Source organism: Ceratotherium simum, chromosome 20, assembly GCF_057802395.1.
Source record: "Ceratotherium simum simum isolate JZ-2026a chromosome 20, ASM5780239v1, whole genome shotgun sequence".
NCBI lineage: Eukaryota > Metazoa > Chordata > Mammalia > Perissodactyla > Rhinocerotidae > Ceratotherium > Ceratotherium simum.
Window position 1 is genome coordinate 15,040,437 of NC_141919.1, and position 26,781 is coordinate 15,067,217.

At 39.8% G+C, this 26,781-nt stretch overlaps 1 protein-coding gene across 5 annotated transcripts in view; it reads right to left on the reverse strand.

The window, feature by feature from the left end:
- The window catches only part of PCSK5 (proprotein convertase subtilisin/kexin type 5), a 442,283-nt gene that overhangs the window by 152,239 nt on the left and 263,263 nt on the right, over nucleotides 1-26,781 (reverse strand). For 4 of the 5 annotated variants that reach the window (XM_087444465.1, XM_014794699.2, XM_087444466.1 and 1 more), the window contains exons 16-20: nucleotides 25,781-25,974; nucleotides 22,613-22,697; nucleotides 18,812-18,909; nucleotides 18,251-18,380; nucleotides 17,709-17,824 (exon numbers count right to left, since the gene is read on the reverse strand). In XM_087444465.1, coding sequence (XP_087300591.1) covers nucleotides 17,709-17,824; nucleotides 18,251-18,380; nucleotides 18,812-18,909; nucleotides 22,613-22,697; nucleotides 25,781-25,974 — 623 coding nt within the window. Of the gene's footprint in view, nucleotides 1-11,640; nucleotides 14,309-17,708; nucleotides 17,825-18,250; nucleotides 18,381-18,811; nucleotides 18,910-22,612; nucleotides 22,698-25,780; nucleotides 25,975-26,781 lie in introns of those variants that run through there. The other variant, XM_004439631.3, reaches the window with a different exon arrangement.

The following is a 26,781-nucleotide window of genomic DNA, read 5'->3' on the forward strand; positions in this document are numbered from 1 at the left end:
ACCATCCTTGTATCCCTGGTATAAATCCCACTTGACCATGATGTATCATCCTTTTAATGTATTGTTGAATTTGGTTTGCTAATATTGCATTAATATTCATCAGGGATATTGGTGTGTAATTTTATATTCTTAAGGTGTCCTTGTCTGGTTTTGGTATCAGGGTAATGCTAGCCTCATAAAATGAGTTTGGAAGTACTCCCTCCTCTTCTGTTTTTTGGAAGAGTTTGAGAAGGATTAGTATTAATTCTTCTTTAAATGTTTGGAAGAATTCACCAGTGAAGCCATCTGATCCTGGAGTTTTCTTTGTGGGGAGGTTTTGATTACTGATTCAATCTCTTTACTAGTAATCAATCTGTTCAGATTTTCTATTTCTTCATAATTCAGTCATGGTAGGTTGTATATTCCTAGGAATTTATCCATTTCTTCTAGATTATCCAATCTGTTGGCATATAATTGTTCATAGTAGTCTCTCATGATCCTTGTTTTTCTGTGGTATCGGTTGTAATGTTTCCTCTCTCATTTCTGATTTTATGTATTTGAGTCCTCTTTGTTTCTTGATAAGTCTAGCTAAAGGTTTGTCAATTTTGTTTATCTTTTTAAAGAACCAGCTGTCAGTTTTATTGATCTTTTCTATCGTATTTTTAGTCTCTAGTTCATTTATTTGTGCTCTGATTTTTATTTTCTTCCTTCTGCTAACTTTGGGCTACATTTTTTCTTTTTCTGGTTCCTTTAGATGTAAAGTTAGGTTGTTTATTTGAGATTTTTCTTCTTTCTTGGTGTAGGTATTTGTTGCTGTGAACTTCCCTCTTGGAACTTCTTTTGCTGCATCCCATAAGTTTTGGTATGTTGTGTTTCCATTTTCATTTCTCTCAAGGTATTTTTGATTTCTCCTATGATTTCTTCTTTGATCCATTGGTTGTTCAGTAGAATGTTGTTTAATCTCCACATATTTGTGAATTTTCCACTTTTCTTCTTGTAAATGATTTCTAATTTTACACCATTGTGTTTGGAAAAGATGGTTGATATGATTTCAATCTTTATTAAGACTTGTTTTGTGGCATAACATATGATCTGTCCTAGACTATGCACCATGTGCACTTGAGAAAAATGTGTATTCTGTTGTTTTTAGATGGAATGTTCTGTATGTCTGTGAAGTCCATCTGGTCTAACACGTCATGTAAGGTTGTTTCCTTATTGATTTTCTGCCTAGATGATCTATCCATTGATGTAAGTGGAGTATTAAAGTCCCCTACTATTATTGTATTGCTGTCTGTTTCTTTCTTTAGGTCTGTTAATATTTGCTTTGTTGGGTGCATAAATATTTGCAAATATTACATCCTCTTGTTAGATTGACCCATTTATCATTATGTAATGGCCTTCTTTGTCTCTTATTACTGTTTTCGTTTTAAAGTCTATTTTGTCTGATATAAGTAAAGCTATCACAGCTTTCTCTTGGTTTCCATTTACGTGCCTTCACTTTCAGTTCATGTGTGTCCTTAAATCTGAAGTGAGTTTCATGTAGGCAGCAGATAGATGGGTCTTTTTTATTTATCCATTCAGTCACTCTATGTCTTTTGATTGAAGAATTTAGTCCATATACATTTAAAGTGATTTTTGATAGGTATGTACTTATTGCCATTTTGTTAATTATTCTCTGGATCTTTTGTAGTTCCTCCATTTCTTTCTTTATTTTTTAATTTGTGTGTGTGTGTGTGTGTGTGAGGAAGATCAGCCCTGAGCTAACATCCGTGCTAATCCTCCTCTCTTTTTGCTGAGAAAGACCAGCTCTGAGCTAACATCTCTTGCCAATCCTCCTCCTTTTTTTTCCCCAAAGCCCCAGTAGATAGCTATATGTCATAATTGCACATCCTTCTAGTTGCTGTATGTGGGACGCAGCCTCAGCATGGCTGGACAAGCAGTGCATTGGTGCACACCTGGGATCCGAACCCAGACTGCCAGTAGCAGAGCACGTGCACCTAACCACCAAACCACAGGGCTGGCCCTAAATTTTTTTTTAATTCTTTTTTTCTTTGAGGAAGATTAGCCCTGAGCTAACATCTGTTGCCAATCCTCCTCTTTTTGCTGAGGAAGATTGGCCCTGGGCTAACATCTGTGCCCATCTTCCTCTACTTTATATGTGGGACGCCTGCCACAGCATGGCTTGATGAGTGATGAGTAGGTCCGCACCCGGGATCTGAACCTGTGAACCCCGGGCCACTGATGTGGAGCACACGAACTTAACTGCTACACCACTGGACGGGCCCCTGAAGTTCCTCCATTTCTTTCTTTTTCCCTTGGTCTCTTCCTTTGTGATTTTATGATTTTCTGTAGTGGTATTCTTAGATTCCTTTCTTTTTATCTTTTCTGTATCTACTATAGGTTTTTGCTTTGTGGTTATCATGAGGCTTACCTATAACAACTTATATTTATAGTAGCCTATTTTAAGTTGATAACAACTTACATTTGAATACATTCTAAACCTCTATATTTTTACTCCCCCCTACAATTTTACATTTTTGATGTCACAATTTATATCTTTTATCTTGTGTATCCCTTAACAAGTTATTTAGTTATACCTATTTTTACTTCTTTTGTCTTTTAACCTTCATACTAGCTTTATAAGTGATTAATTCACTGTCTTTACAACATTAGATTATTCTAAATTTTACTATATTTTTCTCTTTACCAGTGAGATTTATACTTTCATAGGTTTTCCTGTTACTAATTAACACCATTTCTTTTCAGCTTAAAGAAGTCCTTTTAACATTTCTTATAAGGCTAGTCTAGTGGTGATGAACATCTTTAGCTTTTGTTTGTCTGGAAAACTCTTTATCTCTCCTTCAATTCTGAATGACAACTTTGCCAGGTAGGGTATTCTTGGTTGAAAATTTTTTCTTTCAGCATTTTAAATATTTCATTTCACTCCCTTCTGGCGGGAAAGTTTATGCTAAAAGATCTGCTGATAGTCTTATGGGGGTTCTATTGTACATAACAAGTTATTTTTCTCTTGCTGCTTTTAAGATTCTCTCCTTGTCTTTAACTTTTGACCTGTTAATTGTAATGTGTCTTGGTGTGGGTCTCTTTGGGTTCATGTTGTTTGGAATTCTGTGGGCTTCCTGGATCTGGATGTCTGTTTCCTTCCCCAAGTTAGGGAATTTTTCAATCATTATTCTTCAGGTAAGTTCTCTGCCCCTTTCTCCCTCTCTTCTTATTTTGGGACCTCTATAATGTGAATTTTGGTCTGCTTGATGCTGTCTCATAAGGTCCTTAAGCTATCTTCACTTTTTGCATTCTTTCTTCTTTTTGCTTCTCTAATTGGGTGAGTTCCCCTGCTTTGTCTTTGAGTTCACTGACCCTTTCTTCCGCTTCACCTAGTCTGCTGTTGAACCCTTTTGGTGTATTTTTTAGTTTAGCTATAGTATTCTTCACTCTGTGACTTCTATTTGGTACTCTCTTATATTTTCTGTCTCTTTGTTGAAGTTCTCGTTGTGTTCATCCATTCTTTTCCCAAGTTTGGTGAACATATTTATGACCATTATGTTAACTCTTTATCAGGTAAACTTATCTCCATTTCATTAAGGACTTTTTCTGAGGTTTGATCTTGTTCTTTCATTTGGAACATATTTCCTCCATTTTTTCATTTTCCTTGACTCCCTGTGTTGGTTTCTATGCATAAGATAATACAGCCACCTCTCCTAGTTTCGAAGGAGTGACTTTGTGTAGGAGATGAAACTTATCGTTCAACCCTGCCCTCACTCTTGGTTGTCTCTCAAACCTCTGTGATTGTCCAAGCAGCCTATTTTATTTTTAAGTGGATCCCAGCAGTTGAGGGCACACCAAGACCTGTCAGTGTCCCAAAGGGGAGGATCTCAGACAGCAGCTAGATTCAGGCTGATTGGAAGCTAGACCCTTAGGCAGCAGCTTTTGAAGTATGCAAATATATACAGTCCTGTGGGACTATAGGCATAAGTCCCACTGGCTACCAGAGCCAGGCAATCTAGACGTGTCCCTTGGGTGGTAGTCACAAAAAATCAGGATGCCAGATAGTATATAAGTTCCTTTCTGGGAAATACGGGCCACTTGGAGTGAGGCAGCCGGAGAGCAAGAAGATGACATCCACCAGCCTCTGTCCCAGGAGTGCATCTAGGTAGGTCCCTAGGTGTGTGCCATACCAGAAGCCTGCTCCTCAGGTCGAAGCTCCAAGCAAATGTATAGGCTTCTTTCACAGAAAGACTGGGGATGTGTTTCAGTCTGCTCTCTGCACAGGTGCCCTGGGGGTGGTAGCCTGCTAAGAAATGTCTCGCTATTTGTTATAGTCCCATGTGACCCAAGAATGCAAGCCCTGCTAGCCACCAGAGCTAGCCGATCAAGGGGCGTCCCTTGGGCTGCAGCTACAAAAATCAGGGCACCAGACACATGTAAAAGCTCCTTTCTGGGAGATACTGGTGCTCCAGAGTCCCGTAGAGTGAGAGCACAAAGATAGTGCCCACCTTCTGAGGTATTTGGAGACGATTACGTGGGCCCAGATATGTGTTTAATTAGAAGCCTGCCCCTCAGGCCTTAGTTGTCCCAGAGTCTGGGCCAGGGTTATTTCCTCCCTGTCATTTACTCAATTATTCACTTAATTATTCATTCTTTGACTTATTCATCTATTGATCCAAGAGTTATCGAGTACCTACTCTATGAGAGACATTTTGCTAGATTCATGAGATATAAGGCATTTAGCTGTCCCCCATGGAACAAACTTTGTGGTGAGAATTGCATCAAACAAATACTCCTACAATTAACTAAATATTTATAATATAATTGGTATGAAGGAAAAATAGAGGCTTCCATGAGAGCTCATAATAAAAAGATCTAACCTTGGGGCCAGCCCTGTGGCGTAGTGGTTAAGTGCGCACACTCCGCTTTGGTGGCCCAGGGTTTGCAGGTTCATATCCCAGGCGCAGACCTACCCACTGCTTATTAAGCTGTGGCAGGCATCCCATATACAAAGTAGAGGAAGATGGGCACGAGTGTTAGCCCAGGGCCAATCTTCCTCAGCAAAGAGAGGAGGATTGGCAACGGATGTTGGCTCAGGGCTAATCTTCCTCACCAAAAGAAAAAGATCTAACCTTGTCTAGAAGGATCAGGAAATGAAGAAGTGCCATTTAAACTGAGGCCCAGATAACAAGTAAGTGTTAGCCAGGTGTAGAGGATTAGAGATGGGCTAGCATTGAAGTTGAGGGATGGCATGTGGGAAAGTTCCAAGGCACAAAGCTGAATAGAGGAATCAGGGAAAGTCAGTGTGGCTGGAAAATATGAAGAGAGGGAGAGAATGGCCTGAGATGAATTTAGAGAGATTGGGGTGGGTCAGATTGACTATGGCTGTGATGGCCATTGAAAGGAATTTTGACTTTATCCTAGGATAAATGGGAAGCCACAGGAGGGCTTTAAACGGTAGAGTCTCATATTAGCTTTGAATTTTTAAAAAGAGCCTTCTGACCGCTGTGTAGACTGGATTAGAGGAAGAAGGTGAGGACATGTGGAGTGTGGACACAAGTGTGTTCAGTGAGGCTAGTTAGGAGGTGTTGCAACAGCTAATGTGGGGAGTAGCCTCACCCAGGGTGGTGTGGACTAGGACAGGGGCAGTAGAGGTGAAGAACAGAAATTGGATCTTAGATATATTTTGGAGGTAGAATTGTCTTGACTTGCTGACGGATCAGATGTGGGAGTGGGAGAGAATATGGCCAAGATGACTCCTGGTTTCTCTCAGATTTGTGGCTCTTCTCATGACACAATTAAAAATCACATTCCTATACATAGTAAAAAGCACTGTATTTTCTCGATAGTTTAGCTTTTATTATATTGTAATAGCTATGATTCAGGTGGCAAGAAAATCCTGTTTAATACCACCTGGAAAGAATTTATGTCTTACCAGATTTGTCAAAGGAGCTCACAGAATTTATATTATATGATGATGTCAGCATCATAATGTTTCTCCGTGTTGCCCGTATCTCCATTCTATTTCTTCCTCATTTCACCGGGAGCTAGAGAATGCAAATGGCTTCCCAGACAAAGAAAAATTAGCATGAAAGGAGGCATCACCTTCTCATTTCTTAACAGCTACTGCCTCATTTCCCTTGGGTCCATTCTGATTTCTTTTGCCCACATGGCCCATTGGTCACTACTAATTCTCGTGATTATATTGATATCTACTCCTGGCTGGTCACACAAAGCGCTGTGTGGCCATAGTGTGCAGTCCTGGGTGGGGGGTTGCTCTATTCACAAGAGACAACATGGATCCTGGGCCAGACACCGCCAGCTAAAATATGTAATCTTGATGCAAGCTCGGTGGTCATGGCCTGAAGGTTGTTTTGACAGACATCTTCCTTATCTCTTGTATTTCTCCTTCTGGAGACTCTGATATCAGATTGTCTGGGTTTAAATTAATCCCAGGTCTTTCATTTACCACTGGGGTACCTTAGGTATTTACCTTATCTGCTTCCTTTAAAAAGAGGATAAAATCAGTCTATTGAGACTATTGAATGAAATAACCCATATAAAGTATTTAGCACAATGCTTAGCACACAGGAACTACTCTGTATATGGGAGTTATTATTATTATCATTGTTCTCACTGTTAGGGAAGGGAAGTACTAGCACATACTTGCTTTCCATTTGCTCCTCTCTGGTAATGACAGTTTAGAGGGCAAAGGGTTTTCTCTTAGAAGGAAAAGAAGATTCTCAGCAGGCTCTTGTCCCCAAGTCTAGTCTTGCCAATAGTTCTTGCCTGTTTGTTGCTCTGGCCATGGACGTCACAGTGAAGAGGGGCTCTGGGCTGCCTCCTCTCATGTGAGCTCACCTGACAGCTCAGCTCTGCTTAGTACCCTGTCCTTTCATTTAGCTGGCTCAATGTGGCCATCAATCCCCTGGGGACTGAAGCAAATACAGCCTCCTCAGCGTCCTGTCTGAATGAATGCTTCCTGAATATGTTGGCCGGAAGCCACGAGTTGACTTGATGGGGTCCTTGAGTAAGCCAATTAGCCTCTCTGAAAAGAGGGTTGATGACTCTGGTGACAAGGAGGTGGAGGAAGGGCAACAGCCCATCCAAGGCCCTTTACAAGTTGGCCTCAGTGGTCTTTTCATCCCCTCCCTCCAGCTGCCGATGCTGCCCACTTGCTGCCATCACAGTCCACAAGCCCTTTGAGGGTGTTGTGTCTTTGTACCTGTTCTGTCTCACATATTCTTCTTAAACATCCTCGCCATCTTTGATTCACAAATTCCTGCTCATCCTTCAAGACTCAGGTCAAATTCCATTTCTCTCTGAAATCTTTTTATTCGTTCATCCCACAAATATTTATTAAGCAAGGCACTGTGTTAGACATATAAGACAGAGCTGTGAACAGGATGGACAAAACACCAGCTCTCATGGTGCTGACGTTCCAGTGGGAGAGACTGACGATAAACAAGTAAATGAACCATAGAATGTCATGTTGTGATAAGTGCTACGAAGGACCAAAATAGGTGGTCAGGTGTGGGGTGAAGGGTGGAGTGAGCTGCTTTCTGAGGAAGCTATTTTTGAACTAAGACCTGTAGGAGGAGCAGAAACTAGCTATGTGTGAAGAGCAGGGGTCTTGATGCACAAACAAGCTAGTTTTGTTTGAAGAACAAAGAGAAATTTGGTGTAACTAGAACATGATGAGCAATGGGGAAGGAGGCATGAGAAGAGATGAGAAAGATCTCAGGTAAGGAGTTCAGCTTTTATTCTGAGTGAGTAGGGATTAGGGGACGAAATCTGATTTTGTATTTGTAATAGCACTCTGCTATCTGTGGAGAATGGATGGGGGACAAGAGAAAAAAGAGAAAAGAGAAAGGAGGGGAAACAAGTAGGGAGCCTAGTTAGGAGGTTCCTGCAGTCCAGGATGGAGATGATGGTGCTTTGACCCAGGATTACAGCCTTGGGCTGGGTAGCAGACCATTGAGAGATGTACTGTGGAGGTGTGGTTAATGGGACCTTGTTGATGGATTGGATTTAGGGGCGAAAAAAGAGGAATCCTAGGTTTTGGGTTTGAGCAGCTGGGTGGATGGATGGTACTGTAATGCCGTTTATTGAGAAGGGAGAGATTTGGTGGTAATAATGTTTAGGGGACTGGGGACACTGAAGTCTATTTTGGACATGTTAATTTTGAGATGACAGACTTCTGAAGGGAAATGTCAGTAGCTATTTGGATCTACAGGTGTGATTCTTGAGGGAAGAGATTAGGAATATACATATAAATATAGTGCCCCCAGCCCCCAGCATGAATAGTGAATTTCTCCCTCCTTTGCAGGGTTATATTAAGATCCCAAGAGATCCTAGGTTCTCCTACCTTTGTACATCCCACATCATATCAAACATATTAAAATTCACGTTTATCCTACATTAAATTTAACTATATGCGATTCCTTAAGAGTTGAGTTGCAATTGACTAGTTTGACATATTGCATTTTGTATTTAATTAAAATAACATGTTATTTCGCACATTTTAGAGGTAACTATTTTTAATGTTTCACACTATGTATTTCTGGATACATAGTGTCCTACGTTTCCAGTGTCCCTTGGAAAGCTTGTAGTGTAAGGGCATGGGACCTTAATTGGTAAAATGAGCTTGCTCCTCTGGATTCCCAACAATATTTTTAATGCCTTTTTTAAGGCACTTAAATAGCTTCATATTATAACCATGTGTTTTTGTGTCTGTTTCCCTCCTTAGACTATAAGCTTGAAGAGTGCAAGAAGGACCTCAGAGCTTGGTATATGACAAGAACTCAAAGCAATTAATTTGAGCTCATAAGGAGAAAAAGCCAAGTCCAGGGATACAGTGCACTTTCTATCTGCACTTGGGAAAAGGCTCTTACCCTTGCCTTGCAACAAATGTAATATGGACTTGTTTCTTCTCCGGCACTCTTAAAAAGGAGGCAGTGTTGTGCAGAAGGTTGATGCTGTGGGCTTGAATCCCAGCCACACCCCTTACTAGCTGTGAATCTTGCATCAGAAAGTTAATCGCTATAGGCCTCTGATTTTTGTGTAGGCCAAATTAAATAAAGCCGTTTTAGTAAAACTCTGTCAGCCTTAAAACATTGTGTTCTTAAAATAATGTATTCTTTTCTAAAATGAAAAAAGATCTTAGAATTCAGGCCTCAGGGAATGTTTCTGAAAATTTCTAGAAGTGGGGATGCAAAATATCTTTTGTTGCCTGACAGCTGGCCCTGAAAAAGCAAAAAGTGCCCCCAAACAATTGCCCTTTAGAGAGTAGACCTTGTAAGAAAATCCTTCAGTAATAAGACAGTCAAACATCCTTCTAAGTCCCTTGCAGGTACTGAGTAGGAAGGAGCTGCTGGCACTCCCAGGTCCCAGACTGGCCCTCTGATACTTAGTGATGCTGCTTAACTGCATCTTTCTTGCCCAAGAATTGACTCTGGGCCAGATCTTCTCCTCTCATGATGGAGAGAAGACATGATTATATGGATTACAGACCCATTTCTAGGTGCCAAGTAGCTCCAAGGAGCCACAGTGAAATTAAGTCCATCTTGGCTATGCCCTGCTAAATTTGTCAATGGCTCCAAAGTATTCTGCTGAGAACTTCAGATTTTATGAGTTTGCAACAAAAATAACATTTGGAAATGGACGTCGACCAGGGAAGAGAAGCAGGTTTATATTTTGTGTCATAGACAGACACATATTGAGTTGGGGCCCAGGGCCCAGCTTGGGCAGGTGAGGTCAAACTGCAGCTGGCCTCTGTGCTCCCTCTGCCATGTTGCATTAGAGGATGGAAGGAGGGGGTGTTGAACTGGCCAGGCCAGAGTTTAAAATTGCCTCCAATTTTCTCCAGACTCCTCATGCTGCTGTCATTGTCCCTTGTGTGAAGCTGAACGACAATATGAAAGCAAGTAAGAATGCATGCCTACTAATATTTTAGTTGCATGATATTCTTTCTACATGAGAGGAATAAGGTGTTAAGTATTTCCAGGCTCAGATGTGCCTAAAGTTTTGATCACTTGACTGAGAAATTTTAACTTAGTAGTTACTACAACAGTCACCTCCCCTTCTCTACCAAGTACTCAGTTTGCAAGTTTCTTAAAACGAAGGGTAGATTGTTGAGTGGAATACGATGAAACTGATAGAAGAGATCAGCAGTGTGATGATAAGCCCCTGATACTGGAAAGTGAGAAAATTTTGATCAATCCACAGATGGATACTGATGATTAGCAAGGTCTTCCATGGGTGTGGGAGTTGAAGAGGATGGGCACAGTATTTGTCTTCTGGAAAATGTAAAAATGTAGATTCTTCCTGACTCATCCCTCAAATAAATGTTGACCCATTGTCCTTTGTAGCAATGGACTAATTAGATTAAATCCATTAAAACAATTCACTGCTCCCCTGAACATCCCTTATGCAGCAAGTTCGCTGGTAATGTTTGTCCCGTTTTTGTCCCATCTGCTTTAGTAAAGCCTTAGCCATCCTCCAGAACCCAATTCTGGTTCCACCCACTCTAGGAAATTCGCCCTGACCAGTCCAATTCAAAGGAATTTCTGCCTGTCTGAACGTAACAACTTAGTGTCCCATTCGAGATTTAGAATTCACTACTTGGTATTAATTTTCTTACTGTTAAATTTTGTTTTTATTATTCTGAGTTGGATTATGTAATCCCAATCAATTGATTTCAAGTCTATATGCCTCCGCTTTCTCATTTGTAAACAGAGGATGATACGTGTACCTCTGCTCCAGAGTTCTTACGAGAATTGAGAGGCTATCTTTACATCAGTAGTATATATTCTATATTCTCATATTGTGCAGGACATAGTAAGTAGTCAAAATTAGTTTCTTCCCCATCCCCGTAACAGGACTTCATGATAGCAGATGCTCTCTTGCACTCTTTTATATCCCCAGATCTTTAAACCTAATTCTAACTCTATTTGTTGCTTTTGCTGAATTCCCATTTCTTTTCCTAGAGGGCAGGGCATTGAGCCTTCAAGGCTAGAGATTGCAACTCAAGCAGCGTTCAAAAACATCTATAATCCATTGTTCTCTTTTTCTGCTAACTATTCAGTCCTACTTGGTGGCATGGACTAGAGAGAGATTTATTTTAGACAAAGTCATCTTCTCGGCATCCAGGGATACAGCCACTGTCAATATTACACAGGATATCAGCAAAGCCAACAAGGCCTCTTCTCTTTACACAGCCTTTCACACTCACCACCAAACAGTGCCCAGTCCCTTGGTCTCCACTCCTCCACACACCCACTGGTGAAAGTGCAGGAGTCCATGCCTTGGGGGAAAAGAGAAAGAGCCCAGATGGCCCTCACACTGGAGATTGCATCTGCACAATTTGATGGAAACTACACCAAACTTTCATAGATTTTTTTCACAACCTGCTTTCTAAAAACGAGATTTGACGTACATCCATGACCAAATCTAACCTGTTCCTTTCTCATATTGTTCTGATACTTTCTCCCTCCTTTTCAATTCCCATCTCTGCTCATCCTTTCTTTTCCATCTTTATTTAGATGCTTCATTCATCTCCACCCTTTCCTTCATATTCAGTTGCTATGTGGAAACAGAGAAGTTTCTCATCACCTCACCCATTCAGAGATGTTTACCCATGGGTATGAACAGATCAAATAAACAGGAACTTAGGTTAATTTAATAGAAAAAATAAAATATGGAATAACATTGATTTTGGCCAGTATCAATTACAACCATTCTACTATATTTTACAAAAAAACAACTGAACATTTTACACATGTACAGTATTTTTCAGTAAAAGTGGATTTGGATTTAACAATGGATCACTAATCAAAAATAAAAGACAAAACAAAACAGAAGATAGGACTTTTGTCTCTAGAAGGTTAGAGCATTTGTTAAGTCTCCAAACTTTGTACTATCCATTACATATATCTCATTATGAATATATATATTTATACATAATATATAACATTAACTTAAACTTTGAAAGCATTATGTTCTAGTTAATAATATTCTGTAGATAAACGAGGCAGTAACACACTAGTAGTTAAACCAGTATTTCCACGATGTGCGCCTGCATGGTCAGTGGGAAACGGAACACACATTGGTGGACCCCAATGAATCTGGCTGTCATACTGATTATTGGTTATTTGTCTAAGAACACAGACATTTTTATGTTTCCTAGCATAGTAACTTTGTGTCTCAAATATTATGGGCCGGTTCAGTTAAATGGATTTCTTTGCAGGCAAATCTGGTTTCGCCATCTGCTTGACCTTGGTTTAGGCTCGTGCTTACATGTGTCCATTTAGAGACTGTGCCCTTCAATTTAAGACTCCACATGCTGTACCCAGGATTAACCTGCTTTCTTTGGGTCAGAAGGGCCTGCAGTGTTATGAAGAGGAAAATTACTCAGCAAAATCAGTTGATTCCCCAGTTACTTATGAATCATTATGTGACTCAGCATCACTACAGTGCTATTAAGAGGGTCATTAGACTATTGACTTATTATTCACCTTGAGTTGGGTGTTAACTTTGATGTCTAGGAATGAATATTTTCAAGGTAGGCTTTTAACTAGCTTGTTACTTGGATGGGGACCTTAGCATCCACTTCCCAGCTCCTTCCCAGAATAATCTATATTAATGTCATTCCTCTTCTCAGTTGTGAGGACAGTGACATCTTGGCAGTGAGGCTCTCAGAAGCATAAAGCTTGCAAGATGGCTGGGCACTCCCAAAGCAAATGAGGTCACCAATGGAGCTTTGATATGAAAAATGAAGAAACTTGATATCAGTCTATTCTCCTCTAAACAGAGAAATTCAGAATTGCTAAAAAGATCTATCAGGCTTCCTTATTTCTGACCACCCATCCAAAAGAGTTTTCAAATAATTCAGTTTGCTAGATTCCAAGATGTGTTTAGGGAGTCATAGAAAACCAATGAAGATACTTCCAAGAAAACAGATCATCTCAATGACATTCAGTGGACAGGTATAACATAGCACAGTTACAGAGGGACAGAGGAGTGGGGAAATAACAGAACCAGGAGGGTACGATCATGCCGCTCATATTCAATTTCCAGTTTTATTTTCTTAAAATGACAAGATGAAAAAATTTCTAATAAGCACCATTGAAAAACGTTGCCTGGGCAACTTGGGCACGAGCTTAAATATTACTTAAATAAATTCCATTTTTTAAAAACTACAGGACCTTTTAGAAACTTTTGACTCCAGGAAGAAATTTCCTGCATTATATCTAAAATGCTTCCCATCACAAATGGAATTTCTGATGGCCTTTAAAAAAATGCTATGGGGATAATGGCTAGATAGCACCAAGAGATTGTGCAGGGTCTAAAGAGTGAACACTCTGGATTTTGGGGGAGCTGGATCAGTCTCAGCTATTTTATGTAACTTTGCACTCTTGTCCATCACCAAGTTGACTATGCAGAGCAATCCCATTTGACTACCTGTGTGTAAAAAAAAAAAAACAATAAAAACAACCCAATCTACAATGGAAAAGCCACTAGCAGCAAGTCTATCTGATGAAACCAGTGGAGCAGACTTATCAAGTGGGTATAATGCCAAAACCAGCGCATAATGCATGAAGAAAATTGTGTGTGGAAAGTATCAACGTTCAACTGTGAGAAACTAAGACAAACAACACTGAACACAACTCTGCGGGATGATCTTAATGCCCAATGGTCCAGTTTTCTGCCATTTCCCCCAACGGTGGACTGACTTAAGCATGAAAAATGACTGATGCAAGAGCTTTCTGTTTCACTTTGATCTATGTCTGCTCTTGTGATATTTTTGAAAGGTATTTTTAGGCGTCTCAAAGGGGAAACAAGCAAGTAAATGCAAAAGGAAAAAAAATGGACCTTCAAAACCAGGGCAGGAAATCAAATCTTTACTTTAACGTCAAATTTTGGCATCAAATGCTTTGGTCATACAATACTGTCTCTGTGGTTCTGGCTGTTTAGCACTAAACACCCAGTTATAAAAGGTAGGCTTGTTGTAGGTTTATTTTTTTTTTTCCATTTAAGTTCTGACAAAACAGTTCACCATCTCCCTGCACAAATTTGAGAGAGAGAGAAAAAAAGAGCAAGAAAGAGAGAGGTGGCTTGCTTTTTTTTTGCTTTTTTTTTTTTTTTCCTTTTTAATAATAATATGGAGTAATCTATAAGTCTACAGGAACAAAGACATCTAGGATGGCAGCTCAGCCTTGGAATGTACATGTTTTGCAGCAAAGTTGTTGAAGAACCTTCCGTTGGCACAGATTGTTCTTTTTCACTAGCATACAGAAGCCTCCTTCGGCCCAGGACTCTTCGGTTGCTTTTCCAGGAAGTCAGCAAGAGAGAGGGGGAGTTGAGGACGTGAGCAGCATGATGGACACACACGGGAGAAGGTTTTGATTGGCCAGAGAGGGAGATTGAGGGATTGGAAGAGATCATTCAGGAGCAGTCAACAAGGAGGAAATTGGGTCCACCCAAAGCGATTTCAGTCAACAGCATTGTTTTTCAAGGAGAGACATTGTAGTCCAATGGTAAATGTTATTGGTATCCATTTATGGAAGGAAAAAAAGATTAGAAAAAGAATAAATTAGCAATCAATAATATAAGCAAGGAAGTTTTATTTTTAGAATTATCTAGAGCAGAGAGTATAGTCATTTATACTATATTTCATTGAATCCAAGACACTGGATTACGATGCACCACTCTTTTACGTGCTATCAAGGAAAAAATGCTTCTTATTAAACGGTGACACAATATTCACTTATCAATTAGAATTTTAATTTAATGCTTATTGAAAGGATTTGTTAAACTTATAAAACATACTGTTTTCTTTCTCCGTATATGCAATAACTCTTTCTTTGAACAGTGAACAACAGGTTAAATTTTTGAAGCTATGCTGAACTGCAATTAAATTCAATACAAGAAGTGGTAACCATGTGCCTAACTCAGTTGACTACACGGCTCTGTGACGAAGTCACAGGCAATGACAACTATGTCATATCAACTTGCTGGTCAAAAGCAGCTCTAAGCTGCCATGAACTATAAGATGCATCTGATTTCAGAGATGTTAAAATGTAAAGAAAGTATGTCTTAGAATCACTGAAATACGACAGCTGAAAGAATAAATAGCACATCTCTAAACGCAATTGCCATGTGATTTGAAAAGCCTGGTGAGCCATCAATGATCTTTTTCTTTAACTCATCTGAAAATGGACTCATCTCACAAATTATGGCTCCTTTTCCACTTTTGCCCACCATCCTGACACTCCACCTTTACCAAAGTGCCATTTGGCATAATTTATCCCATGCTTACCATGGTGTAGGGAAAGCAGTTAAAGCATCACAAACCTTGAAAAGCCCGGTACCAAGTACTATGGGTGAAAATTTCAAGCCACAGTGGATTTCCTGGGTCAGTCACTTACAAATCTTCCTCCGTTTTCAGGTTACCAACTTAGGAAAATTCTGGTCATATTCAGATACAGGGGAACCCTGTTTTTAAGTAAGGGTGAAGAGCACTTGCTGATAACTAAAAAGTGATACTTCCATGGTCCTGGGGGTGCCATCACCCAGTCCTCTCACCCCAGTGTTGTGTGGTGAGAATCAGCCCTGGCCCAGAAAACCTTGAACACAGAGCCTGAGTGGGTCTGCCCATCCCTGCCAGACCCATCATACATCAGAAAAGCTATGAAGACGCAAAGTCACCTATGACGCTCCGTGGAAATGAGACCACAAATGATGTTCTGTCAGTGCCATCGCGTGCCCACTTCTTTTTGAGATTCCTAATAGTGAGTTGTAGATAACCATGTGAGGTCAGTAGTAATATCCGCCTCATTTTTTAAAGAGGAGGGAAGTGAGACCCAGAGAAATTCATAACCTGCACAAGGTCTGGAGATGAGATATGAATGACAGCATTCTAACTCCTGAATCCACATTCTCCCAACCACATCACTATTCTGCCTCTTGTGAAATTTCTAGAAGAGGAGCCATTCAAAAGAAGACAAAGAATAAACCCAGGGGAATGATCTTGTCTGGGAAAACTGTTCCAAATGCTCACTTTCTTTTTTATTTCTCTATTTTTATAACAATCCAAAGATGTTTAGAACAACAATGGTTCAAAACAATTTCTTTCTAGATCTTTGAGATGTATTGTTTACAGAAAACGTAGGCACAAATTTTAGGACGAATTATAATACAAGTCAAAGTTCACAAAATGTTGCAGTTGGAATAATTCATTTGTTTTACAGATGGGGGAACTGAGGTTTAGAGAAGTAAGGGAACTTGGCATTTGCCAAATTATCAGGGGGAATGGAGTAGTAGAGGGTCCCAAACCTGGCTGCAGATTAGGAGCACTTAGGAAGCTTCTAAAACCACCCAAGCCCAGGCTGCTTTCCCCAAGACCAATTCAATCTTTGGGAAGGTGTGGGGTCCTGGCATTTTGGTTAAGAATCTCTGGTGCAAAGAAAAGAAAAATGGACCAACATTCAGGAGTCTTAAATTCTATACCTGGTTCTATCATTACTTCCTAGCCTCACAGGCTTAATTCAGATACCACTTAATTGTTATTTACATATCAAAATTATAAACAATCTACATAATAGAGTGGCAATAAACTGTGGCATCGCCACATGAATTTTATACTGTTATTAAAAGTGAAGTTTCTGAAGACTTTGTAAAAACATAGGATTATGTTTATATCTAGTGCTTAGTGCAAAAAGCAGGATACAGAATTCCATGTACATGGTATTTAAAAAATTTGGTAAAAAGTACATATCGCAAAAGACTGGAAAAGAAATACATCAAAAACTAACTGGAAAAGGCTACATATTGTATGATTCCAATACAGTCATGCACCGCATAACAATGTTTTGGTCAACAACGGACCGCACAGACAACCATGGTCCCATAAAATTAGTACCATGTAGCCTAGGTGTGAAGTAGGATGTACTATCTAGGTTTGTGTAAGTACACTCGATGATGTTTACACAACGATGAAATCGCCTAATGACGCATTTCTCAGAATGTATCCCCATCGTTAAGCGACACATGACTGTATATGACATTCTGGAAAAGGTAAATCTACGGAAAAGAAAAAATTATTGTTTTCCAGGGGATGGGGAGGAAGGATGGACAGGCGAAGCACAGAGAATTTTTAGGGCAGTGAAACTGTTCTGTATGACACTATAATGGTCGATAACGTGTCATTGTACATTCTATGGGTTTGGACAAACATATAACACCAAGAGGGAACACTAAGGTACACTATGGACTGTGGGTGATAATGATGTGTCACTGTGGGTTCATCGATTGTAACAAATGTACCATTCTGGTGCTAGATGCTGACAGTGGAGGAGGCTGTGCCAGTGTGTGGGGTCAGGGGATTATATAGGAACTTGCTGTACTTTCTGCTCAATTTTGCTGTTAATCTAGAACTCTAACGTTTTAAAAAACAAAGTTTATTAATTAAGAAAACTTAACTGGCGCTGTCTTGGCCAGTAGGACTATACGTGATTTATTTCTTCTTGCAATTAAAAATACCCCAAAAAACAAAAACTAAAACCCATTGAGGGCATACATTCAAGATAAATGAATGCCAACAAGATATCGGGCACGTCCTATCTGACGCGCGCTCGACAGTTCCTTTTTTAAGTGGAAATATGTTAGACCTGAAGGTAGAAAGAGCACACTTAGCTCAGAAGATCAAAATGAGCAGCTGTACTCACCGTCCTTGCAGATGGCTCCCATCTGACACATTCCTAAGTCTAAGAGATACCCACTGGGGCAGCTCGTACAGTTCCTGAACCCTGGACCACTGCACGTCAAACAGCTGGCGTCACATCTAGGGGGAAATGTACAATTTATCCTCCTTTCACACATCAGGCACAGGAAAAGATGTGTTCACCATCAACCTCTTAATGTCTTAAACTTAACTCTCCCTTTGAAGATAACACAAAAATCTTTTCTTACAATAATTGCTAAGTTTGACAACATTAAAGAAAACCTAGCAGGTAGACAGTGTGATTTTAAAGGGGGGATAGCATGTTCTTGAAAGAGAAATATTACTTTCAAGGTTTTAAAGTGCTCCTGAAGCAAAAAAACAAAAATATCAAAGACAAGCTGGGTTAAGGCTGCAGGGCAGTGTCCTAGGTAAGTGTTTGAACCTTACTTTATCACTAATAATTCTAAGCTTCGTATTATTTATGAAGGCAGTCAAATAAGGAACCCAGTAACCAAATGCTAGGGCTTAAGGGGCGGCTCCACCTACCTCTTGCAGGATTTGTATCCATTCTCTGACGAGTGGTCAAAGTAATAGCTGATACTACAGCTCTGCACGCATCGCCCATCCTCCATGAAGTAGCCCTCCGTGCAGTTAATACACCCATCAGCGCCTGCCCCTGAAAAGCAAGACGAACGCAGGAAGCAGAAACAAAACCTCAGAAGAGGTTGCACAATGAGCTGCTCCTTGCGTAGTTTGTGAAAATGGCCTTAATATGTCGTAATTTTAAGAGTCATAATTTATCATCTGTGCTTTATCTTACATTCTTTGGAAAAAACATTTCCATTTTAAATTGAACCCATTTGCCCAAAACATCAAATCTCTTTGGAAAGAGGAGATGTCACCGGGATATTTAAGTTTCTCCATGAGAACAGGATGCTGATGACTGACTTTTGACGTGAATACATGCATGATTATAGGAAGAGAAGTATTTTTAAAGTCAATGCTGGAGAAACATATCAAGTGAGTTTGCAGGAGAGATGGCTAAAAACACATAAAAGCCAAACCAGAGCCAGAGCGATAAACGAAAGGACGGGAGGGAGACGGTACCAGCACAAGTGGCGCAGAAGCGGTGGCAGGGCAGACAGTCCTGGCCATTGAAGTATCGTCCGTCCTCACAGGCGACGGAACACCGGGACCCCTGTAGGCTGAAGACACAGACACAGAATGCCGTGATCAAGGGCAAGAGGTAATGACTCCTCAGGTCCATAGGTGACAGATATAGTCCCCCAGAGACCAGCAGATGTGGCAAAGCTTCAAAGCAGGGGAAATAGCCCTTGTACTCTTTTTTTTTAATCCCGATGTCTATAATGCTTCTCTGTGCCTACGATGATGTCTGTAGCCTATACACGTGCTGCAAGCTTGGGGGACGTTCCTCTTAATTGTTAGACTGGCTGACACATTCCTTCTTTGTTCAACATCTTATAACTTAGAGGTTTTTACAAGTATTTCATTGAAAAAAAAATCACATTACCTAACAATATGCCTAACAGTTCCCTGATATCCAGTATTTATAAAGAAGTGTACCCACATAATAAATTTAAAAGCTGTGTCATAATAAGAAATGCAGTAGGAATATATGGTAAAATGAACTACAATGAATAAACGGGCAGAACCAACCCTGCCCACCCCCAGCCCAAACTCCCAGGAGCAGCCTTTTTTGTTTTTAAGTGTTTCTGATTTTAGTTCTTCTATTGGTCCCCATCAAAACAATAGAATTTGAATATATTTGTCTCTATTTCTTGATTTGTTCATTTTAAACTCTAATGAAGAATTTAACAAAATCAACTACCTAGACTACTGCTTCTCCGAGCATCTCAACTTTTCTTAGTTGTCTTATTATTTAGTGTTTCTAGGCATTATCTGTACCATATTTTCTCTACCTAACACTCTTAGACATTATCTCATGAGTTGCTAGAATGTCAAATGAGGAATGTATGTTTTTTTCTCTCTCCTAATTTCCACCAGCTATGATATTTTTCATGGTCTACAGATTGATTCTTAAAATTAAAAACAAATACATAGAATTTACAACATTTAATATACAAATATTACTCACTGAATAACTAAATAGAGCGACTGGAACCACAGAGAAGAACATGTAATCCTGTGTCACCAAATAGATGATACTAGAAGACGGGTATCTAAGCAACAGAGTCCAGTGGTTTCTATTTACCTTCACTCTTTATATTGCACTAATGCACATCTTACATGACTGTGCTTTGTATATGAATCACACTAACTTTAAAAAGTTAAAGTTGTTTTTCTCAATGCTCATTAAAGAAATTTGGAAAGAACAAAAGCAAAGTAGATAAAAAAGAATCCCAAACAGTCCTGTTAACATTTTAATCCATTTTCTTCCAGTATTTTATGAGTATTTGTCTGTGTTTATTCTTAGCCACTACCGAAAAATTTACAGGCCTCTTGGGGCAAAATGGTCAACCCCAGAAGCCCCTGAGGAAAGTGCAAGGAGCCTCAAGGAGACAGAGGGCAGCGTAACAGCAAGTGTTCTCCATTCACACATCTCACTGGCCAAAGACAGCTGTCATTTAAAAAGCCAATAAAAGAAAATCCCTTCCCTTTCTGTAGAGCTGGAAAAAAGGAACTTTCATCAAATGGATCCTTTTGTGGGAGGAAATAGGACCACCAAAAACTTATCAAAGTTTTTAAAAAGCTGCCTAGTTTTTCTAATAAAGAACATTACTTCTGAGTCTGGCATTTATTCAGCAGGAGACAGAGGCTGCACTGTGAGCAATGAAAGAACTGAGTGGGACGTGCATCAGAGAGCTGTGACCAGGAGCCCTGATGCTTTCTGCTGCTTCCAGAACACAGGCACGGCAGGGCTAATGAAGCTGGTCCTCTCAACACCTGGGTTCTCTCTGTGATAAAGCGGAGAGGGGAGACCTGTGCTGTCCCACAGCGCCCCGGGCTCTTGAGCACTTGAAATGTAGTTAGTGTGGCCAAGTGAGAGAATTTTAAATTTTATTTAATTTTAATTAATTTCAGTCTTAATTTTACAAATTGCCTCTTGATTCAGTTGTTGGCAAGATTTTGAGTAAGTTTGGAACAACTTGGCTATCTAAAATCTACTGCAACTAAATTTTATAAAATCTAAATACAGATCAAGTGTTTCTCATAAAAAATTGTCCGAACTGAGATGTGCTTTGGGGTAAAACACACACCAGATTTTGAAGACTTGGTATAAAACCAAACAAGAATGTAAAATATCTAAGTGTCTTTTACAATGATTACGTGTTGAAATGATAATATTTCAGATATATTTGGTTAAATAAAAAATATTTTATTAAAATAAAGTTCACCTGTATCTTTTTACTTCTTTTAGTGGCTACTGGCATATTTAAAACTAATATATATGGCTCTCATATTTCTACTGGAGAGTGCTAGTTAACTTACTCTAAAAATGTTTCCTAAGAACTATAGCAAATAATCTTAATCTTTTATTTCTCACGGACCAATTATGGGTCAGATATTGGAATAAGCACCTTGTAAATGTTATCACAGTTAATCCTTATCATAATCCAGCAACATAGGAGTTATTATCACCATTTTATAGATGAGAAAACTGAAGCTCAGAGTGGCTAAGTGACTTGGCCAAAATCACTCAGCTGATAAACAGCAAAGGAAGTTTGAGCCCATGGCTATCTTCCTTTTTTTAATGATATCAAGCTGCTCCTTCTCCAACAAGAATTAGGAGGCTGACTAGACTGATATTTATCAAGACTGAAGTCTTGAGACGAAGGGGGCTAAGCAAACACTAAATGCATTTATGTAAAACAAAAAGAAAGCCACAGATAATCAATAAATCTAAATAAAAATGATGTTCCAGTATTAATCAATGTGAAGAATTACTTGGTTGGAAATTGCCTGGACCCTGCCCTATTTCATTTCTGATGAAAGGTGGAAATAAATGTACAATCAATACTTAAAAGGGATCGAGTGCAGCAGAATTCTAGCTCCACGTAAACCCAGAGTCCAACTCCTCAATCAGTGCAGGATGTGTGACCTTCTCTATGGATAGCAAGAGGCTACTTAGTTTATTTGAGCTGCATGTTGTTCTCTCCCGGTCTATCAACTATCTGGCTTTAGCAATGAGCAAGTCATCCTTTCAAGGAAAACATCTCCAGGTGTTAAATCTATGTGCATACCATAGTATAATGGAACCAAGCCTGAGGCACTTCAGATAAGAGAATGACCGGCTATATGGAGAGAAATAATAAAGATAAGAGAATAGTTTTCAACCATCAAAGGAATGAGTCAGGGGGATTAACTATAATTCACTGGTATTACCTACATAGTAATCCTTGACTGGCACAATGCCAGTCAAAAAGCTTGAAGAAAGCCTCTCAAATGGCCATTTTCATTTACTTGTATCTGAGCCATCTTTTCTAAGGAGAATTATATTTGGTTTATAAACCTTCCTTAGCCAAGATGGCATCCAATTTTTCATATATAATGGGAGAGATAATGCAAATAGCAATCAAGTGTTTAAATGGCAGTCAAACCAAGGGTAGATGGTAAGAGAGTTATTTATTTACACGTGTTTTTTTTCCCTTCATTTTATCTATACAGTCATGCATCGCTTAAGGATGGGGATATGTTCTGAGAAATGTGTCATGAGACCATTTTGTCAATGTGCGAACATCATAGACTGTACTGACACCAACCTAAATGGCATAGCCTACTACACACCTAGGCGATATGGTAACTAATCTTATGGGACTGCTGTGGTATATGTGGTCCATGGTCGACCGAAACATCGTTATGTGGTACATGACTGTATTGAGAAGCTCCTTGGGCTATGTCACTTGATGAAATCCTTCACTCTCTTACCTTAACCCGTCCCTACATTCTGTACAGTTGTAGGATTCAGTACACGTCTTGCAATTTTCACTGCATTTCCGGCAAAGATTTTTCTCTGTTTAAAAAAAAAACTTAAAGTTATAAATCAACTGAATTGGTCTACTAGATTCCATAAAAGAATATGGAAATTTCTAATGTTTGCTAACGTATGCTATAGAACACATGGCCTTGAGTAGAAAACTGCAGGAAAAGCCCCAGATTCAACATTTGTTATCACTTCATAGCAAACCAAAATATCTTAGAGATAATGACCATTTTGCAGACAAGAAAACTACAGCCACCTAATTCCTAGTTGAATGATTTATTGGCTTTTTCGCTCTTCTTCCCATTCTCTCTCCCAAACAGGCTTTCCCAACTTCCCACAATGAAAATCTCACTAATGAAGCTAGGCAGCGCCCTACATCAGGGTTGGGAAGCATTGCTTGCGGCCATGGAATGAATGGTAGACCTGCATGCTCACAGCTTTTAGAACTACTCTGATGAACTGCACTAGAAAAGGGAAACTACATTTAAGATTGCAAGGTAAGGGTTGCTTATTTATTTCTTGCATTGTCTAGAATAGTGTTTTGTACTTTACAGCTGCTGTGGAATTGATATAAATGTTATATTTCAGACAATATCTGTATTCTGGAGAATAGAAGTGTGTTTGATTAAACAAATATACTGCGAATACTGGCTTTCCTGTTTAATACCAAACACAGGTCCCCATTGGCAAAAAACGGCAAATGTATGACTGTTCTATAGTGAAAAATGGTGATTTGTTACATTATGTAAGGCATTTTACCTTAGGTGAAATTTTTCTGGAGACTTGATACATTCTGAGATGCAAGTGGATTATAACCACATATCTCTGTAGAATTGTATGAAGCTTTGTTCACAGGTTTCTCTTCCTCTATCGACTCTCTAAATGTTGGTGTTCTTCAGGGTTCCACAGAGAAACACTGCTTTAATGGATCCCTAAAAGGACTCCTGGAGGTCCATCTCCTTTCTCAAGTCTGAGCCCCTCGGCATGAAAATGAAGTTCTTTACAATCTTCTGGTAGTTATCTCATGGTCTCCCCCTCCCTGTGTCATTGAGACTACCGGACATGGTGTAGGATCTGAGGTTAGAGAACGTAGATTTGTGTTCTGCTTTTAGCTTTTAGTTCTGTTCTCTCACTTGTTAAACAGAGATTACGATGATGCCTACTTCTCAGCTTGTCTTCAGGAGTTAATGAAATTATTCAAGGAAATTGTGTGAACTACAAAGCACTGTAAATGTGTTGGCAGTAATTATTAATACTCATGATCATGCATGGTCACTATGTTTTATGTAAATCCACTTATTGAAGGGGAAAACTAACAAAAGGCAATGATATAGAAGGGGAGAGAGGCAAAGACCACTCGTATTAGCAAAGTAATTGTTTGAACAGCCTTCCTTAATTATCCACCTCTCAGGTTCTGGAAGAACAACTGACTCCCTCAATTATCTTGGTCCTATCATACACCATCTAGAACCAAATTTCTTTTCCAAGGCTTAGCCTTCTTGATAGAACTTTGAATATTTTTTTTTCAAGGAATACTGCTTATTTCTATGGATCCTGTATGCCCCCTCCCAACTCCCATTTTCTCCTTTCCCCATCAAGTTTTAGCTCACGTTCCAACTTTTGGGGAAAATAAAGAACTATAGAGAAATCCCTACCCATTGCTCTAAAGGTAAAAGACTCCACCTGACTCATAGAAAAATGCCTGCCTTTGAGTCAAGAGAGAATTTGACTTCTTCAGGAACAAGAGTTTCCACTTCAAAATTCTTACCTGATTTTTTAAAACAACTCTTGTTCCTTTAAACTTGGGTTTTTTTCTTTTTTAGGTTGTGCAGAAACATGAAATCTCAGTGTCATCATACACCATGGTGTGACACCCTTGTTAAGAAAAATTATGGAGAACTCAGAAATAAAGCAAAAGCTACCTTCGGCCCTTATCAGGGCCATACCAGAGCACTGTCTAACAGGTAGGTGTACCCAAGGATGATTTAATTTTCTAGGGAATGTACCTTTGTCTGTTTAATGATGGTTGATTAGGGCCTAAACTGTGAAGTTACATGCTAATTTACATATTTTAATTTGGTAAAGTTGCAAATGATTTCTGTCCATTTGAAAAAATAACCCCCCAAATTCCAATTGTACTGCCATGTAAGAAATTATTCCATTTTGTCTCTAACTTGGCAAATGGATTTCATTTTGTCTTTCCTGGTGCACTATAATACCTGATAGTCTCTGAACTTATTTATCACCTTGTAGATTCCCTCATTAACAGGTTAAATAAGTCTTTGACACAGGTTCACTCTACATTTACATGACAGTTTTCTTTTTAAAAATTCTTGAAAAGTACACTTTGATATCGTACAGGCCTGGTTCCTTTGATGGGCGTGCAGAAAAGAGCAGGCCTGGCTGCTATTCTCTGAAGGCCTGCTTGTCAGGTTGGCCTGTGGCTAGTATCTGGGCACTAGGATTTTGGGAGGGTTCCCACCACTCTAACTGATAAGAGTGGCTCATGATGCCTAAACTGTCTGTACAAACAATACAGCTGACGCTGTGCAGCTGCTTCCCTCCTAGGAGTCTGGAATTGTGGTTTGTGCCAGGCAGAGGCTGCCTTCATGACCGGACCCCAACAACAACCCTGGGCGCTGAGACTTTCTGGAGGTTCCCCGTAGACTACCTTTCACACATATTGTCACAAATTGTTGCTGGGGGAATTAATGCATCCCGTGTGACTCCACTGGGAGAAAACTCTTGGAATCTCACGCCTGCTTTCCTCCCGACTTTGTCCCGTGCGCCTTCTCCCTTTGCTGATTTGACTTTGTATCCCTTTGTTGGAACAAGTCATAACTGTGAGCACATGAGTACTACATACTGAGTCTTGTGGGCCCTCCTAGCAAATCACTGAATTTGGGGATGACCTTGAGGGCCCGCTGACACGATTAGTTACTAATTCTTTTTTACAAAACAATTATAAATTGTTCTCTTAAAAAAGCTGGCTAGATCTTGTTTGATATTAAGCAAGGCCTAGACTTCATGGAGGAGGAATATCCCTCCCGAGGTCACTCAAATGAAAACCTTACATTTCCTCCCTAAAACCCAAATATTTGAAATTCACTCACTGGTGTCCTGATATGACCCGTCAGGGCAGTGAGTAACACAGCTGCTGGTTTCTTCATTCAGGAAGTATCCATATTTACAGGACAGGCACTGGTCGCCATGGCTCCCAAAGCAGGACTCACAGTTGGGGGCACACTTTCTGCATCGCTTCTTGTCGGCATGGTAGTGGCCAGGGGGGCAGCTGGACACACAGATCCTGTGTTGTGGAATGATAAGAAAGAAGGGCAGTGTCACCAGAGACTCAGTCCTCAGCATTCTCTTGGAGGTGCTGAGCAAATAGCTGTTCTCAGTCTCAAAATCCTTTTTAAACCGTGATGGTTAACACCACATCCAAAGGGCCAAACGGTGTTGGTTAAAGCTTTTTCTTGCGTAGGGTGCTGAAGCAGCAATGTAGTTACATAATACTGAGTCCACCAAGGAGAGCACATCTTGGTCCAAACCAGCTTCCCGTTCGAGTCTAGCTCTTTAAAGGAGATGATGGTTAGAAACTGAGTCTCAGGGGGAAAACTGTGGTGCTGGGTTAAAGGGAAAACGTGTGGGAACCCTGATTTTATGCAAAAAGATCACTAATAAGGGGTTACTTCTATATCTGTGTCTTCTTTGTCATATTGGTCCTGTGTGTGGTTGTGGTGGTGGTTGTATGCTATTGTCTAAATTAATATAAATATATTTAAATTTATGTTGCTTATGATTAACTTAAGAAAATAACTTCTGTTTGCCCATAATTGAAGGACAGGGCTTTATTTATTCATTCAACAAATATTTACTGAATACCAATTAAGTGTTAGTCATTTTGCTAGACTAGGAGATAATGAGAGGTGCTGAGGTAGCCAAGGGCCTTTCCTTCAAGGAATTTAAATTCCAGCATGGACATAAACAGGAACTGAACATGTCTGGGTCTGTCTGGGTGACTGGAGTGTGGCTTCACCACAAGTCTGCTCCCCATAGTGAGGTTTTGCCTGAAGGAGGAGGGAGAAGGTGGCAGAGCCATGAGAGACATGCC